Genomic DNA, 18,259 nt, shown 5'->3' with positions numbered 1-18,259 from the left:
AGAAAAATATCCTATGCAACGTTTTAATTTTTATCGCAAGGTTTTTGTCTTTCTTTCTTTCTCTCTTTCTGTCTTTCTTTCTTTCCTTCTTTCTTTCTTCCTACCATCCTTCTTTCTTTTCTTTCTTTCTCTTCTTTCTTTCTTCCTTTCTTTCTTTCTTTCTTTCTTCCTTTCTTTCTTTCTTGGTTTGGGGGCCACACCTGCTGGTTCTCAGGCTTTACTCCTGACTCTGAGCTCAAGAATCACTCCTGGAGAGGCTCAAGGGATCTTATGTAGTGCCAGAGATTAAACCTGGATCTGCCACCTGCAAACAAATACTTAAACCACTCTACTATCACTCTGGTCCCAAACACTGAAATAGAGTTTTAAAGCACACTGTTGAGTTGACTGGGCCATTAAAATAATTGTGTATTTAGATGTAGACCAACAAAAACATGAATTCAAAAGATACACATATACCAATGTTTACTGCAACTCTTAGTACAATAGCCAACATGGAAACAACCCAAATGTCCAACAACAGATGAATAGACAAAGAAGCTATGGGACATATATGCAATGGAGTATTATGCAGCTGTGAGAAAAGATAAAATCTTGCAGTTCACTGCACTTGGATGAAACTAGAGAGTATCATCTTAAGCAAATTTAGGAGGAGAAGGACAAATACTGGTTAACTGTGCTCATCTGATGTAGAGAAGCCAAAGAAGAAAGCGACAATATGGAATGATGATGAATATTTAACCTTAGATTAGAAGGCTCAGAAAACTAATCAATGGAGGAAAGTTGAGCAAAAAAGAAATATCAACTGGAAGTAACACAAGGACAATGATGAGCTGTAGTAAGTATAGCAGAACCATTACGATTAGTACAATAGAAAACATATCAACTGAAATAATGAGTAAATACCTATTCACAACCTAAACTGAAACAATACCCATTCACTGCTTACTTCCAATGAAGTCTACAGTATTACACGAACACCAATAATTTGAATGATGCTAGTTTTATGGTTCTATTGGTCCCCAAATTGCAAATCTGCTTTTTAGCATGTAAGAGCTAGAGGAACAAAACATTTAGAGATTTTACACAGTCCTCTCTGGATTTTATAGCTCACTTTCTAGCTATTCTTCTTGCAGTTATGTTGGCATAAAACTAATCCAGGAAAATAATAATTCATGCTCATGTTCCATCTTTTCCAAGATGCGTACATGACTTGAAACTATACACTAGGACTCTCAGTGGTAACTCACAACAGTCAGTGGAAACTCCTGGATTAGGAACCTCTTGATGGAAAAATGCTTGAAGGCAAATGGCTTTGGGATGCAGTGCAGAGAAAGGGAAACTTTCTAGTGTCATTCCTGACCTTCACACTGGGGAATGTCGCAGTAGTCAAATCTGATATCTGGGTCCAGAGTGTAGCACCAGGGTCCCTCGTCGTCGTCGTCTGGATTCCTGCAGTAATTCTCCTCCAGGCCCTTGGAAGGATATTTGTCAGGAGAATATCTGTGGGGGGTGGAAGAGAGCTGCTTAGTTATATGTTCTCAGAAATAGGATGGAATTCCCCCATCTGTGGTGGAAGGACATCTCACAACAGACTGATGGGTTTCATGCAGGGAAACTGGACTGCAAAGTCTGAAGATTCCCAGTCCATTCCAACACCTGCTAGATTCAGGTACTTTCTGCAAAAAATTCCAGCAGTTCCTCTTGCCCAGTCTGTAGGAACCACATAGCCTCCATTCTCTGACACTTTCTATACCTGCACTTGTGTAGCCTGACTGAAGCCCCTAGCACAAAGTTCTCATCACTGAGTTACAGAGCAGGAGACAGAGTCTCAGAGATGCAAATCAAAAAGAATCTTGCCTGAGCTTGAACTCCAAGTAGTATCTCAAGCCTTTAAAGCTGGATGTGCCCGATTCGGACTCAGTACTCTCCAGATACAGGGGCCAGGGGCTAGCTTAGTGTAAGTTCTAGAGTTAAATTTCTGTCTAGAGAGAAGAAATTAGAAACACTGGTAAATGCACTCCTTGGAATCTATTCTTAAATTCACACACACACACACACAAAATACATTGCAGCGCTATTTATCCAGAATCTAGAAACAGCCTAACTACCCAGGGTCACATGAGTGGGTGAAGAAATTGTGTATGGGAATGGTCCCCCTAACAACAACAACAAACAGATGGGATATGCCCATAGGTAAGATAGCTTAGGTATTAGAATGCAAAGGGTTTTCAAAAACGCACCCAGGAAAGAACAATAAAGAAGAAAGAATAAAATCGATAATAAGTAATGTGCCAGGAAAGCATAGAATAAGACTGTTTTGGGTCTTTTACAGGGCAGGAGTGATAGCACAGTGGGTAGGGCATTTGCCTTGCACTTGGCTGACCCAGGTTCGATTCCTCATTCCTTTCAGAGAGCCCAGCAAACTACTGAGAGTATTCTGCCCACATGGCAGAGCCTGGCAAGCTCCCCGTGGTGTATTCGATATGCCAAAAACAGTAACATGTCTCACAATGGAGACGGTACTGGTGTCTGCTCGAGCAAATGGATGAACAACGGGAGGACAGTGCTACAGGTGTGGGGACATTTTTTCCTGGGCAAAAACAAAATAGGAAATGGTCAGGACATTATATTTGAAGGGTGCCTGCTGATAGCTATGTAAAGTTCCCCAGTCTCTGCTCTTCGTTTACCTGTGATTAATGTCTGCCAATGATGGCTAGCATGTTGGGGGCCTAGGAGGAGGGGGGGATGGATGCAGATATTGTCTTGAATAAATGGCCTGGGAGGCCATTGATGGCTGCCCAGGAAGCTCTAAAGCTCGAACAGTTCATGAATGTTTTGTTTGTCTCCTGTGTTTGTCTGGTTCTCTGTGAGCCTGGTGGAGGCCGCAGGGCCAGTTCAGCAGGAATGCCAGCAGTTGTGATCTATATACACCCCGGAGTCCTACTCAGCTTTGAGAAAAGATGAAATGTTGCTCTTTAGTACAAAGATGAGGGAATTAAAGAGCTTCGGGCTAAGTGAAGAAAGTCAGCAGGAGAAAGAGAAGAGCCCAGGACCTCTCTCCCATGAGGATAAAGAAACAGCCTTGAAACAGATGATGAGGGCTGAAACCAAACCCTAAATTCTGATCACAGAATTGAGGCTAACGACAGGTAATGAACCCCTAAAATGTAATGTAAATATCTGCAGTCTAGTAACCGAGTGCCTCAATTAAACAAAGACATGAAATTCAGGGAGAAAATAAATCCAAAGCCCCAAACTTGGAGTCTAAAGAGGCTGGTTCTGCTTCTGGCTCTTGTCCTTCCTGCTCTGGGTCTGAAGTTTCACTCTCTGCCCTTGTTGTCTGCTCAGAAACCTTGACCTTATGCCTGTGGCCTTCATCTTGTCCTCTCTGCGGGGGCACACTGGCTTTGCCATGGGTGAGAGACCCTCATCCCCACTGGGAGACACCAAACCCCAGTAGACACCAGGGAGCAGGTAAGCGTCCTCCAGCGGGGTCTGTTGCCTGAGACTCGGGGTCCTGAACATGCTCTTTGGGGTCTGTCTCAGGCTCTGCCTAAGGTTCAAGGTCGTCTTGTTCTCTGTGAGGCCGCAGCCTCCATCTCTAGGTCTCCCAGAAAAGTGGAGGCTTGGGACCCAAGCCACTGACCCTGCTTCTGTGTCAGACTAGGGTGCCCTCCTCACTGCTCGTGGGAGGGCGCCCTGGGAGCCGTGTGCCCTTTGCTACTTGGCTCAGCAGCACGGTGGCTGTCGGGATGGGGGCTCAGAGCTGCACGACGGGGGCGTCTTACCTGGGTCTGTGTGGGAAGTTGTCGGCCCACTTCTGACAGGTCAGCCCAGACTTCGTCGTGGTCATGGTCCCCCTGTAAGTACTTCCGTTCCCAGTCATGCACCCTGGGAAATAGAGTACAAATTGCTTAATTTTTTTTTTCATTTCATCATCCTGTTAATCGTCGATTGCCTCGAGCAGGCCCCAGTAACGTCTCTTTCATCCTAGCCCTGAGATTATATTCACGGCTCTTTAGGAGAATGAGACCCATCATTGTTACTGGTATTTGGCATATTTGGTACGCCACGGGGAGTTTGCCAGACTCTGCCCTGTGGGCAGGCTACATTCGATAGCCTGCAAGTTTGTCCAAAGTAGGAATGAGATAATAAGATGTCATAAAGAAAAGTTTTGATAAGATGTCGCGCGGCCGCGAATGCTGCCGCGCGGTTCCGGGATCTGGACTTTATAGTCTCTGAGTCTTGGCCGCTGATGGGATTACACGGTGCCAGGGGGCCAGGTGGTGGGTGTGACCCCCGCCTACTGGAATTTGGAGGATCTGGGTGGAAGATGCTCGACTCCAACTCGAGTAGGCTTGGAGGTCTCGGCCCCGGAACCCGCGTGGCTTTGTCCCTCTGCCAGTACCTTCATGTGTGCGGAGAGTGGTCTCAGCATGGTGGTGGCTGGTCCTGGAGGTCTTTGGCTGCCGGAGCCCCGGTCGGGGCGGGGAGGAAAGCTCGACCCGCTCCCCTCCAAGGGGTCCCGGCGAGGGACACCCAGGCGCGGGGGCAAAAGACAAATTGCTTAAATTCTTTCTTTTTTATTTATTTTAAATTTGGTTATTGTTTGGTTGGGTCACACCCATTAGGGTTTGGGGCTCACTCCTACTGGTGCTCTAAGACCAGTGGTTCTAAGGAGCTAACCCAGGCTTCACACATGCAAGCTCATACTTATCTTTAAACTCTCTTCCCGCTCTGTCCCCACACACCCTCAACGAATCCTGATTCTTCCAGAGAAGCAGAGCGAGGAAACCCTGAGTAGTAAAATTGCTCAGGCAGGAAGGTAGGAAGGGCAGGCAGGGACACGGATGCCGGCACTGGCCTCTTCATCAAAGAAGAGGCATGGGCCTCTCCTTGTTCGAGAACCAGGAAGGATGGGCACAAGCCCCGACTTCAGAGCTCTGCCTTGCTGATTTGAGCCTGGGGCTGCAGAATTGGGGGACACAGGCTTTTCCAAGGAGCCAGGAACCCCTCACAGAGCTTACATGCCAGTGGAGTCAGGGGCTGCTCAGGAAGAAGGCAGTCACCTACAGAGATTCTGAAATCGAGACCCTAATTCACAATGGCAAAATAGAAAGAGCATGGACTGGGATGACCGGAGGAGAGAGGGGGCAGGGCAGGGGCTCCTGACTTCACTTGTGATTTACTTTTGTCCCTAGCTTAAGGATGAAAAGATGACCAAAAACAGACATCTGAGATTTCAGTATTTGAAAATACTGTGCATTACTCATGTTGACTGAATTTTTAAAATTACTTATACTGGTAAAGGCCCTCCCGTTGTTCATCGATTTGCTCGAGCAGGCCCAGTAACGTCTCCATTGGAGACTTTGTTGTTACTGTGTTTGGCATATCGAATACTTCACGGGGAGCTTGCCAGGCTCTGCCGTGCGGGCAAGATACTCTCGGTAGCTTGCCGGGCTCTCCGAGAGGGGCAGAGGAATCGAACTTGGGTCGGCCATGATGGCTGCCTGCAAGGAAAACGCCCTACCGCTGTGCTATTGCTCCAGCCCGTGTAATCCCATCAGTGGCCAAGACTCAGAGACTATAAAAAAACAGATCTTGGAAGAGAAGAGTGCAGTCTTCTGCCCCCGCGCCTGACTGTCCTCGCTCGCCGGGACCCCTTGGAGGGGAGCGAGTTGAGCTTTCCTCCCCACCCCGACCAGGGCTCCGGCAGCCAAAGACCTCCAGGACCAGCCACCACCATGCTGAGACCACTCTCCGCACACATGAAGGTACTGGCAGAGGGACAAAGTCACGCGGGTTCTGGGGCCGAGATCTCGGATTTGGGTTGAGCATCCTCCACCCAGATCCTCCAAATTCCAGTAGGCGGGGGTCACACCCACCAACTGGCCCCCTGGCGCCGTGTAATCCCATCAGCGGCCAAGACTCAGAGACTATAAAAAACCAGATCTTGGAACCACGCGGCCGCATTTGCGGCCGCACGACATTTTATTATGACATCTTATTATCTCATTCCTACTTTGGACAAATTGACAGGCTATTGAATGTAGCCTGCCCACACGGCAGAGTCTGGCAAACTCCCTGTGGCATACCCAATATGCCAAATACCAGTAACAATGATGGGTCTCATTCTCCTAAAGAGCCTTGAATGTAATCTCAGGGCTAGGATGAAGGAGACATTACTGGGGCCTGCTCGAGGCAATCGACGACTAATAGGATGATTTGTGATTGTGATTGTGACTTATACTGGTATGTCACTGTCCTCCTGTTGTTCATCGATTTGCTCGAGCAGGCCCAGTAACGTCTCCATTGGAGACTTTGTTGTTACTGTGTCTGGCATATCGAATACATCACGGGTAGCTTGCCAGGCTCTGCTGTGCAGGTGAGATACTCTCAGTAGCTTGCCGGGCTCTCTGAGGGTGGGGTCAGGAATCGAACTCGGGTCGGCCATGTATAAATTACTTATACAGAATTTCTTAAATTACTGGGGGGGGGTTTGTTTGTTTTTTGTTTTTTTGTTTGTTTGTTTTGCTTTTTGGGTCACATCCAGTGATGCTCTGGGGATACTCCTGGCTCTGCACTCAGGAATTACTCCTGGCGGTGCCCGGGGGACCATATGGGATGCTGGGAATCGAACCTGGGTTGGCCGTGTGCAAGGCAAATGCCCTACCCGCTGTGCTATTTCTCCAGCCCCAAATTGCTATTTTTTTATTAAATTTTAAAGGCAAAATTGGAACAAGAACCACTCCTGCCTCAGTCACTGAAATTGCTTCCTGGGGATTAACCAGAAGAGCTGAGGTGTGGGAAGGACCCACTGGGAGTTCCTCCCCCGAAACTCACAGGGATGGATTGTGGGTGAGTTTCCAAGAAGCAATCCTTGGAGAGAGGAGGCGGCCGTGAGAATTCTCACTCACCACCCCCCTGCTTTGTCCCTGCTCCTCGTCTCTCGCTTCTCTCCATCCCCTCCATTTCCCCTACTGTCCCTCGTATCACTGAAGGGGACACAGGAAGGAAGCAAGCTGAGAAATCAGCTCCCTGGCAGACTCTTATAAAATATTTGCAATGCTTCAAGGGCTGGGGTGGGGGGGTCAGATAATGTGAATTAGATTGCTGCCTGTATAATTTATTTCTATTTCAGATTCTTACAGATCTGCCCTGAGGAGCACAGCTCTCACAACTTCTACATTCATTGAAAATTGACCTTTTTCTGCTTTACTTTTTAATTATTTTTTAATGGTTTTTTCCCAAAAGGTAGGTTTCTTGTCCCCTTTCTTCCTGCAAGCTCGTGGAATATGTGTGATTCTGCAGGTGTTGCTCATCAGGTTACCTTTTTTGTCCTTTTTGACAATGCATTCTCCATCAGCTTCACTGCACGTGGTCATCCGAAGAGGTGGGGGGGTCAGGAGGTCTGCGTCTGTAGAGTATGGAGAGAGGCAGAGAGAGAGGCGCTGCACAGGCACAGAAGGGGACTCACACCTCCAAGGAACCAGTGACAGGATACAAAGACAGCCCCCAGGGAAGGGGAGAGATTATTCACCCAATAATAAGCTGATAAGGGCTTAATATCAAAGCTATATAAGACACTGGTAGAACTTGACAAGGAAAGACCTCCAACCTCCCGCCTCAAAAAATGGGGAAAAGAGATGAACAGAAACTTCTTCAAAAAAGAAATACAGATGGCCAAAAGATACATTAAAAAATGCTCTAGATACAGCCTAAGAGAAGGACCACATGGAGGGCGGGAACCACAGATCCCGGAGGAAAAAAAAAAAACAGGTTCCAAAAAGAGCCGAGATCACCGGCAAGTCCCAGATGCGGTAGGTACCGCATCCCGCCTCCCCCAGATGGAACCCCGGTGACCAGAAGCCTCTACAAGCACAGCTCGAGTATGCGGGAACTAGGACGTTTTCTCAAAACCGCGCGGCCGCATATGCGGCCGCGCGACATCTCTCTATATACAAAGTGATCGATGGGAAGTAAACCACCCAACCTTTCTCCCTGAAAATCAGAGTTAAGTTTGGAGCATGGCCACAGCCCCAGAAACACAAGGACTTAATGCAGAACCCAGCAGCTTGGAGCAGAAAAGTGAACGGACTATGCGTTAATCCAGGCCATTATGTCTGCCCGGAGGGGAAAGGGTGTTGCCCCATTCGCCCTCTCTTCTCTGGAAAGAAAGATGGCAGCCGCATGGGAGCCTTGTGGACAGCAGGTATGAGCTGGGGGTGTGGGGGCGACTAAAACCTCATGGGAAGGGGGCGTTCCAGTCCATCCTTCATGCCCTACCGAGGTCACCAGTTGCCCCCCACTAGCGGCTCCCCAGCACGGCCACAGCCCCAGAAGCACAAGGACTTAATGCAGAACCCAGCAGCTTGGAGCAGAAAAGTGAATGGACTATGCGATAATCCAGGCCATCATGTCTGCCCAGAGGGGAAAGGGTGTTGTCCCATTCGCCCTCTCCTCTCTGGAAAGAAAGATGGCGGCCACATGGGAGCTTTGCGGACAGCAGGTATGAGCCGGGGGTATGGGGGCGACTAAAACCTCATGGGAAGGGGGCGTTCCAGTCCGTCCTTCATGCCCTACCGAGGTCACCAGTTCCCCCCGCGAGCGGCTCTCCAGCATGGCCACAGCCCCAGAAGCACAAGGACTTAATGCAGAACCCAGCAGCTTGGAGCAGAGAAGTGAACGGACTATGCGTTAATCCAGGCCATCAAGTCTGCCGGAGGAGAAAGGGTGTTGCTCCCTTCCGCCCTCCTCCCTCTGGAAAGAAAGATGGCGGCCACATGGGAGCCTTGCGGACAGCAGGTATGAGCCAGGGGTGTGGGGGCGACTAAAACCTCATGGGAAGGGGGACGTTCCGGTCCGTCCTTCACGCCCTACTGAGGTCACCAGTTGCCCCCCCCCTCCCCCCGCGAGCGGCTTTCCAGCACAACCACAGCCCCAGAAGCACAAGGACTTAATGCAGAACCCGGCAGCTTGGAGCAGAAAAGTGAATGGACTATGCGTTAATCCAGGCCATCAAGTCTTCCGGAGGGGAAAGGGTCTTGCTCCATTCGCCCTCTCCTCTCTGGAAAGAAAGATGGCGGCCGCATGGGAGCCTTGTGGACGGCAGGTATGAGTCAGGGGTGTGGGGGCGACTAAAACCTCATGGGAAGGGGGGCGTTTCGGTCCGCCCTTCAAGACCCAACTGAGGCCACCAGTTGTCCCCCACGAGCGGCTCTCCAGCACGGCCACGACTCCAGAACACAGAAACCAATTTCTTAACTATCCGACTTTCAGTAGAAATACTTCCAGGGTCAATAGGTAAAATAGCAGAAATCCAAAACCAACATTTAATTCTTGAACCCAGCTGTAGAAAGCAAATCACTTCACAATGCTTTTTCAGCATGTCTGATTTGGGGGGGGAGGGGGGTAAACTCTAAATAATAGTGGTGAATCTTTTATTGAAACAATGAATCTAATCAAAGCAGATAGAGTGTTAACTAGAATTCATCTACCTCACAGGGACTGGGAGGGGTGGGGGGGTGTGGTTTTATTGGGGTTCTTCATGGTAAAAAATAAGTATTGGTAAAGGGAAATGTGTTTGATATTTGCATGACTGAGACCTAAACCTGAAAGCTTTGTAACCTTTCCCACAGTGACTCAATAAATAAATTTAAAAAAATGCTCTACATCACTGATCGTCAGGGAGATGCTAATCAAAACAACAATGAGATATCATCTCACCCCATAGAGACTGGCACTCATCAAAAAGAACAACCAGTGCTGGCTTGGATGCGGGGAGAAAGGGACTCTCATTCAATGCTGGTGGGAATGCCGATTAGTCCAGCCCTTCTGGAAAACAATATGGACATTCCTAAGAAATCTAGGAATTGAGTTTCCATACAACCCAGGAACTCCACTTTTTTGTAATATACCCCAAGAGCCCAAAAACCAAATGGAGAAAAGACATTTGCCACCTTATGTTCCTTGCAACTCCATCCACAAAAGACAAAATCTGGAGAGAATCCAAGTGTCCAAGAGCAGATGACTGGATAAAGAAACTATGGTGCATATGCACAACAGAATATTATTTGGCCATAAGGAAAGATAAAGTCATGCAACGCACGGCTACATGGAGGGACTGGGAGAGTAAGTATCTTGCTCTTAGTCAGAAGGAGAGAGAACGACAAAATTTTCTCTCTAGTGTGAAGGATATCAAGAAACATAATGGTGGAACAACAAATACCCAGAGGCAGTGGAGACAAAGATCATTAGAACTGGCCTTCAGCAGGAAACAAGTCGTTTGAGAGAGTTTTGGGGTAAGACAGGGAGAGGCAACAGCTTGACGGAGGGAAGTATTCAACCAGGAGGAGGAGGCGATGCTATAAAGTAGTTAAGTGTTAGTATAAAGCCCCACTAACAACAGTACTGTAAACCACCGTGCAAGACCTTATAAAAAGAAAAAAGGAAAAGCACATTTCATAGAAGCAGACTGGTAGGTGGGAGGCAATGTCGGTTGGGGGTGGGGTGAAGGGAAGTAGAGTGGAGGGAATTGGACACTGGTGAAGGGAGCGTTGTTGAAATATTTTATGCCTGAAACTCAAGCATGAGTTACTGTAATTTCACAGTGACGACATTTTTAAGGGGGGAGGGGATTCTTGCACAGATTTCTGGAGGCCACTACCCTCTGTGACTAAGTCTGTAGACACAGGACAGACTTAGAGTCTGGGATCCCACCCAGCCCTCTCAGAGGATTGTTGGGTATTGGTTCTGGGTCCAGCACTATTAATCCCACCCAATCCTCTCCTGCTCAAAAAAGCAGCAGGAAAGAGATCAAGAGGGTCCATCTCTGAGCCCACTATCAGGAGATGAAGCTTCTGCCTAGGTATCATTGTGGAGTTTAGTTCTGATCAACACCTTCTGTATACACTATTGGGCCACTTTGGTGGAGGGAGGACTGTGGAACAGGTGGACTCAAACCCTCCCCGCCATTGCCTCAGCTCCCAGGAGATTGCTGGAATATGGTGAACAGACCATGTACTCCAGCCAAAACACTAAGGCTGTTACAAAGTACAGAATATTGCTATACACCCCAGATACCTCGTACTCTCTAAGGAAAGAAGGAAGGAAGGGAGGAAGAAAAGCAGAATGGAAGAATGGAAGGAAGGAAGGAAGGAAGGGAGGGAGGGAGGGAGGGAGGGAGGGAGGGAAGGGAGGGAGGGAGGGAGGGAGGAAGGAAGGAAGGAAGGAAGGAAGGAAGGAGGAAGGAAAGAAGGAAGGAAGGGAGGGAGGGAGGGAGGGAGGAAGGAAGGAAGGAAGGAAGGAAGGAAGGAGGGAGGGAGGGAAGGAAGGAAGGAAGGAGGAGGAAGGCAGGGAGGCAGGGAGGAAGGGAGGAAGGGAGGAAGAAAGGGAGATAGGGAGGGAGTCAGGAAGGAAGGGTGAGGTGGAGGGAGGAAGGAAGGAAGGAAGGAAGGAAGGAAGGAAGGAAGGAAGGGAGGGAGGGAGGGAGGGAGGGAGGAAGGAAGGAAGGAGGAAGGAAGGAAGGGAGGGAGGGAGGGAGGGAGGGAGGGAGGGAGGGAGGGAGGGAGGAAGGGAGGGAGGGAGGGAAGGAGGGAGGGAGGGAGGGAGGAAGGAGGAAGGAAGGAAGGGAGGGAGGGAGGGAGGGAGGGAGGGAGGGAGGAAGGAAGGAAGGAAGGAAGGAAGGGTGAGAGGGAGGGAGGGAGGGAGGTAGGAAGGAAGGAAGGGTGAGAGGGAGGGAGGGAGGGAGGTAGGAAGGAAGGAAGGAAGGAAGGAAGGAAGGAAGGAAGGAAGGGTGAGAGGGAGGGAGGGAGGGGGAGGAAGGCAGGGAGGCAGGGAGGAAGGAAGGAAGGAAGGAAGGAAGGAAGGAAGGAAGGAAGGAAGGAAGGAAGGAGGAAGGAGGGCGGGAGGGAGGGAGGAAGGGAGGGAGGGAGGGAGGGTGGGAGGAAGGAAGGAAGGAAGGAAGGAAGGAAGGAAGGAAGGAAGGAAGGAAGGAAGGGTTGGAGGGAGGAAGGAAGGAAGGAAGGAAGGAAGGGGGAGGAAGGCAGGGAGGCAGGGAGGAAGGGAGGAAGAAAGGGAGATAGGGAGGGAGTCAGGAAGGAAGGGTGAGATGGAGGGAGGAAGGAAGGAAGGAGGAAGGAGGGCAGGAAGGAGGGAGGGAGGGAGGAAGGGTGGGAGGAAGGAAGGAAGGAAGGAAGGGTGGGAGGGAGGAAGGAAGGAAGGAAGGAAGGAAGGGAGGGAGGGAGGGAGGAAGGAAGGGTGGAAGGAAGGAAGGAAGGAAGGAAGGAAGGAAGGAAGGAAGGAAGGGAGGGAGGGAGGGAGGGAGGAAGGAAGGAAGGAAGGAAGGGAGGGAGGGAGGAAGGAAGGGTGGGAGGGAGGGAGGAAGGAAGGAAGGGTGGGAGGAAGAAAGGAAGGAAGGAAGGAAGGAAGGAAGGAAGGAAGGAAGGGAGGGAGGGAGGAAGGAAGGAAGGGAGGGAGGGAGGAAGGAAGGAAGGGTGGGAGGAATAAAGGAAGGAAGGAAGGAAGGAAGGAAGGAAGGAAGGAAGGAAGGGAGGGAGGGAGGAAGGAAGGGTGGGAGGAAGGAAGGAAGGAAGGAAGGGTGGGAGGGAGGGAGGAAGTAAGGAAGGGTGGGAGGAAGGAAGGAAGGAAGGAAGGAAGGAAGGAAGGAAGGAAGGGGGAGGAAGGCAGGGAGGCAGGGAGGAAGGGAGGAAGAAAGGGAGATAGGGAGGGAGTCAGGAAGGAAGGGTGAGATGGAGGGAGGAAGGAAGGAAGGAGGAAGGAGGGCGGGAAGGAGGGAGGGAGGGAGGAAGGGTGGGAGGAAGGAAGGAAGGAAGGAAGGAAGGAAGGAAGGAAGGAAGGAAGGAAGGAAGGGAGGGAGGGAGGAAGGAAGGGTGGGAGGAAGGAAGGAAGGAAGGAAGGAAGGAAGGAAGGAAGGAAGGGTGGGAGGGAGGGAGGAAGGAAGGAAGGAAGGAAGGAAGGAAGGAAGGAAGGAAGGAAGGGAGGGAGGGAGGGAGGGAAGTCAAGGCGAGTCTGGGTTTTTCCAGCAAGCTCTGGACAAGGATGCCTCTTGTAAAGTGTTGGGCAGAGCTCGGGGGCAGGAACGGGGGCCACATTCAGTCCCACCTACTGGCAGGGGTAGCCCAGGCCAGACCATAGGCCTGCTGATGGGCCACAAGCATCTGCCACCTTTCTAACCCACTTCCCACCGTTCCCAGCACAGGCGTGGGCCCCAGGAACTATCCTTCCTGGGTGTTACTCCGACTGTCCCCCAGACAGTCTGATTTCACTGCCGCAGCTGGACATGGCAGGATCAGAGTAGGCTCCCACAGAGAGTTCTAAGTGGACTTCTCTGGGCCTGGCTGTTCTGCAACATTGCCCCCTGCCAGGCCGTGGGTCAGGGCAACTCCAGGATCGTGCTCATGCACAGAGTGAGCCTCGGACCAGACACGTTTCTCATGTCTGTTAGCCTCTTCTCCTCGCTCTCTGAGGCCATGGGAATTGCTGCTCCAATGTTTGCAGAAATCCAAGGCACAAGAGACTTGAGGATGGGTGAAATAATAGAAATAATGGCCCCACTCCCAGCAACAAAGGGTGCCCCAAGTGTCACTGGGTGCTGTTGGTGCTCACTGGGCACCCTAGAGGTGTGAATAGACCATGTACCCCAGCCATAACACTAACCAGCCCTTGGCTGAGAATTTCCAGGAGAGACTCTTATACACCTGAGCACCACTTGAGATGCTCTCCCAAAATAGAAATGATGCTTTTTTGTCACCTAAGAGACCAAATGTCTTCAGGGGATTGACTATAAAGAAAGGATTCCAGAGTTGACACAGATAAAGAATGGGTGATCTGAGCATTCCTGCATCACAGAGCACCCACACTGCACAAATTCTCCTCACCCTGTTCTTTTGCACCAAGCAATGTGTCACAGAAAAGAGCAAATCAATAAAATATTTTCTATAGGCATTTAAATTTTTTAGCATTAACTCTTAAGTTACCCTATTACATGGACTGGATCATTAAAATAACAAAATGTGAATTTAAATGGGGTTCAGCAAACATTAATGCAAAAAGACTTCTGCATCTATGTTCACTGGAGTTCTTAGTGCCATCGCTGGAATTGGAAACAACTCCAGTGTCCAGTGATGCACAGATGAATGACGAACTTCTAGCATATAGACTCAATGGACTCTACTATGCAACAATAAGGAAAGATAAAATCTTGCCCCGTAAATGGTACTTTGATAGTATCTAGTTAGGCAAAATCAGTCAAAAAAGAAGGACAAATGCCAGATAATTTTACTCATGTGTGACACACACAGAGAAATAAACAAAACAAGCCAATAGTCATCATAGAAAAATTACAAATCAGGATCAGAGTGATAGTACAGCAGCTTGGGTATTTGCCTTGCACGTGGCCACCCTGGGTTCAATCCCCAACACCCAATATAGTTCCCTGAGTCCCACCAGGAGTGATCCCTGAGTGCAGGGCCAACAATAAGCCCTGTGCATCACGGGGTGTGGCCCCCAAACAAACCAAAAACTGACAAATATTGGCATTGGATTGCAAAATTCAGAGTACCAAATGGGAGAAGGAGGGAAGGGTACTTACCTCTTTCTAGGGTGGACTAGAAATAGCCAACTAAAATGGTATATCATTTGGGTACATTACTGTGCAGTGCAATAATTTCATGAAAAACCATGAACACTAACTCCATTATGTTACTTAAAGTTACTGAATGTTATTTAAACTATGAAATAGAGACAGACAGATAGACAGGCAAAGCTGCTTCATTGCTAAGCTTCAATCACATCACACAGTCTATGTTATTGGAAGTATATGGTTAATCTCACTGATCTATGTCTCCATTGCAGACTCAAAATTGCATATCTTCTTAATACAGTGTAAGAGTTTTAAGGACCTCCGAATGTGGAGATTTTCTAGACTTACATCTGGATTTTATATCTGAAATTATGGTTCTACTGGTATGTGAAGGTGATATCAAAACAAAATAATCCAGATCAATAGTGGATCGCTGCACTCATCTGGTCCTTTCCAGGAAGTACTTAGATTTGACCAAGTTTGTCCAGGTGTGTTCAAGTGACACTCACTGGTCACTAACGAGAGCTCAGTGGGAAATCACTTTCCGGCAAATTGCTTTTTGGCAAGTCACTAGGCAGCAAATTGGGAGACAACAAATCACATTTCAACAAATGCTTCACAGCAAATCACTTAGGCAAATTGCTTCAGAGATGCCAGGCTTGAACTCGGGAGGTGGGGGTGGGGCGTAGGGAGGTTTCCAGAGCTGCTCCTGACCTTCACACTGGGGAATGTCGCAGTAGTCAAATCTGACATCCGGGTCCAGAGTGTAACACCAGGGTCCCTCATCATCGTTGTCTGGATTCCTGCAGTAATTCTCCTCCAGGCCCTCAGAAGGATATTTGTCAGGAGAATATCTGTGGGGGGTGGAAGACAGGTGTTTCACCTCTACGTTGTCCAGACAGGTCATCTCGGTCCCCATGATGCTTCAGCCTTCATTCTGGAGCTCCCAGGAAAGTCTGACTCTGCTCCTATGCCAGGACTAGGGTGCCCTCCTCACTGCCCCCGGAAGGAATCCCTGGGAGCCATGTGCCCTTTGCTGCCCGGCCCAGCAGGATGGTGGCTGTAGGGATGGGGGGCTCAGAGCTGCAGGAGGGGGGGGGTCTTACCTGGGTCTGTGCGGGAAGCGGTCACCCCACTTCTGACAGGTCAGGCCAGACTTTGTCATGGACATGGTCCCCCTGTACATCCTTCCGTTCCCAGTCATGCATCCTGAGAGATCTGCTGAAGGGGGTTCATTTCCCGGTTACGTGTTTATTTTTTGGTCTGGAGGCCATGTTTGGGGCTGCTCAGAGCATATTCCTAGTTCTGTGATCAGGGATCACTTCCGGCAGGCCTCGGGGTATTCTAGGAATACCGGGCAGTGCTAGGGAATGAGCCCAGGTCATCCGAATGCAAGCGAACTGTCTTAACCCCTGTACTATGCTTCTGGCCCCCATTCTTTCTTTCTAACTTCAATTTTTTGCTGTTTGTTTGGTTTTGAGAGGACACAGCCCAGCAGTGCTTGGGGCACTTTCCCAAATCTTTGCTCAGTGTTTGCTTCAACTGGTACTCTGAGGCTGATGGGACAGCAGCTTGCATCTGAGGCTGTGCTTCACCCACTGCACTGTCTCCCTGCTGCCCTGCCCTTTACCCTCACTCTGTTCTTTTATGAGAAATTTCACACGAGCATCAGGAGAGAAAGATGAAACGGGAGAGCCGAGTCTGTCAGGTGTGGATAGAAGGGTGCTTTGCAGAAGCATTAAAAGTCTAACACTAACTTCTATACCTCACATTCCTCTGTGATTAGGTCATGAGCTCAGACACAGACCCAGAGTCTCCTCCAGATCCCACCTGGAAATCCAACACATCCCTCCAGAAGGGATGCTGGATAGCAGACCTGGCCCTACCGCAGCATCCACCTCCTGCTTCAGATCTTGTCAGAAAGAGACACCAAAGCCATGGGATAAGGGAAAGGCTCCTGTGCCATAAGCAGCCGACCTGGGCTCGATCCCCACACCCGTATAGATCCATCACGAATGAGTCCTCAGTCAGAGGCAGGATTAAGCCCTGAGCACCACCAGGGATAGACCCCAGACAAAAACAAAAAGGGAAAACATAGAAAGTGCTAAAGAGAGGTAGCTCTGGGGGCACCAGCCCCAGCCCCAGCCAGGACGTGCGTCGCTGCCAAGCTGCTGTGTGCAGCATGGGGCTAGCAAGACGAGGGCACAGAACAGGCAGAGAGGAGACTCAACCCTCCCCAGCCTCTCCCAGAAGGAGGCATGGGAAGCTTCAGCACCTACAATTTGGGGAGATTACTGGTATCAGGGTTAGCCCATTCAAGAAGACGGACTCCAGGGCCAGCCTGGGGACTGCACCTCAGACCCCTGCAGCAATTCTGAAGGAATGGCAGGTGGGCTGCCAGCCCTGGAGATGACAGACAACAGGTCATGAAGTAAAGGGAAGCACAAAGTCACCAGAAGAGGGAGCACTTCAGTCCCATCAGCAGACACCTGGCTGGGGCAGGGGGTGGGGTGCAGGGGAAGTAGTTTACAAACCCCAGGCAGACTGAGGGATGCAGACCCAGGTTGGCTGCAGGCACGGCAAGTGCCCTATTCACTGCACCATCGCTCTGGCCCCTTAATAGTCTACTTTTAAAGTCAGTGCTGAAAAACTAACATGTCCTATTGAAAAAGTTTAAGTCCATGTTTTCTGCTACATTATAGGCACACAGGAGAGAGGGTCAGCAATGTGGGTGTTGGACACCAGTGTGGATCTTCTGTGCAGTTGCCGCTGAGCTCACCCAATACTTCATCAGCGTCAACTGTGGGGACCCTTTATTGTGGCAGTCTTGTGAGATTATTTGTCCCGATCAGTGACAGGAAAGAATTTGTTTTGGAGGGTGGGACTCCAAAGAGAACTCAGTGGGCCCTGGGCTCCCCCTGACAACTCTTAGCTCTTCAGGGGAGCGATCGGGTGGCTCCTTGTCCCAGTCACTCTTTTAAGCCGTGAAAAGCACAAGCTTGCAGTGTCCGTGCACTCCTCAGGGTCAGTCCTGACCAAGCTTTGCGGCAGTGTCCTGGGCCACAGGCTGGGGCAGCCCCGGGACCACACTAGTGCACAGACCAAGCCTTTCTTGGAGCTTTTCTGGCGCCTGCTAGCCTTTGTATAGCAGGTGCCCAACCAGCAACGGGGCCAAAATGGGACCCTGGGAAATGGAGAGACGATAGAAAGTTGATTCCGTCTGGAGCACCACATGGGCCATGGGCATCACAGGGCCCAAAGCTGCATATCCTCCAGTCCTAGAGCCAGATCACTCCCCTCAAGAGCTAAGAATTGTCAGGGGAAGCCCGGGGCCCACTGAGTTCCACTTTGAAGTCCCACCCCCCAAAACAAATTCTTTCCTGTCACTGATCGGGACAAATAATCTCATAAGACTGGCCACAATAAAGGGTCCCCACAGTTGACGCTGATGAAGTATTGGGTGAGCTCAGCGGCAACTGCACAGAAGATCCACACTGGTGTCCAACACCCGCATTGCTGACCCTCTCTCCTGTGTGCCTATAATGTAGCAGAAAACATGGACTTAAATGTTTTCAATAGGACATGTTAGTTTTTCAGCACTGACTTTAAAAGTAGACTATTATGGGGCCAGAGCGATGGTGCAGTGAATAGGCA

General features: G+C 49.8%; 1 protein-coding gene across 1 annotated transcript in view; it reads right to left on the bottom strand.

The window, feature by feature from the left end:
- Positions 1-1,384: 1,384 nt before the first annotated feature.
- Positions 1,385-18,259, bottom strand: part of LOC130034557 (plasminogen-like) — a 43,618-nt gene continuing 26,743 nt past the window's right edge. Inside the window, exons 10-14 of the mRNA XM_056126169.1 lie at positions 15,712-15,826; positions 15,320-15,459; positions 7,335-7,420; positions 3,792-3,896; positions 1,385-1,503 (exon numbers count right to left, since the gene is read on the bottom strand). Of these exons, the coding sequence (XP_055982144.1) occupies positions 1,492-1,503; positions 3,792-3,896; positions 7,335-7,420; positions 15,320-15,459; positions 15,712-15,826 (458 nt within the window). The 3' untranslated portion in view covers positions 1,385-1,491. The remainder of the gene's footprint in view (positions 1,504-3,791; positions 3,897-7,334; positions 7,421-15,319; positions 15,460-15,711; positions 15,827-18,259) is intronic.

This window comes from Sorex fumeus, unplaced genomic scaffold, assembly GCF_029834395.1.
Source record: "Sorex fumeus unplaced genomic scaffold, SorFum_2.1 ptg000061l, whole genome shotgun sequence".
NCBI classification, from domain to species: Eukaryota; Metazoa; Chordata; class Mammalia; order Eulipotyphla; family Soricidae; genus Sorex; species Sorex fumeus.
This window is presented reverse-complemented; position numbering and strand designations above follow the sequence as displayed.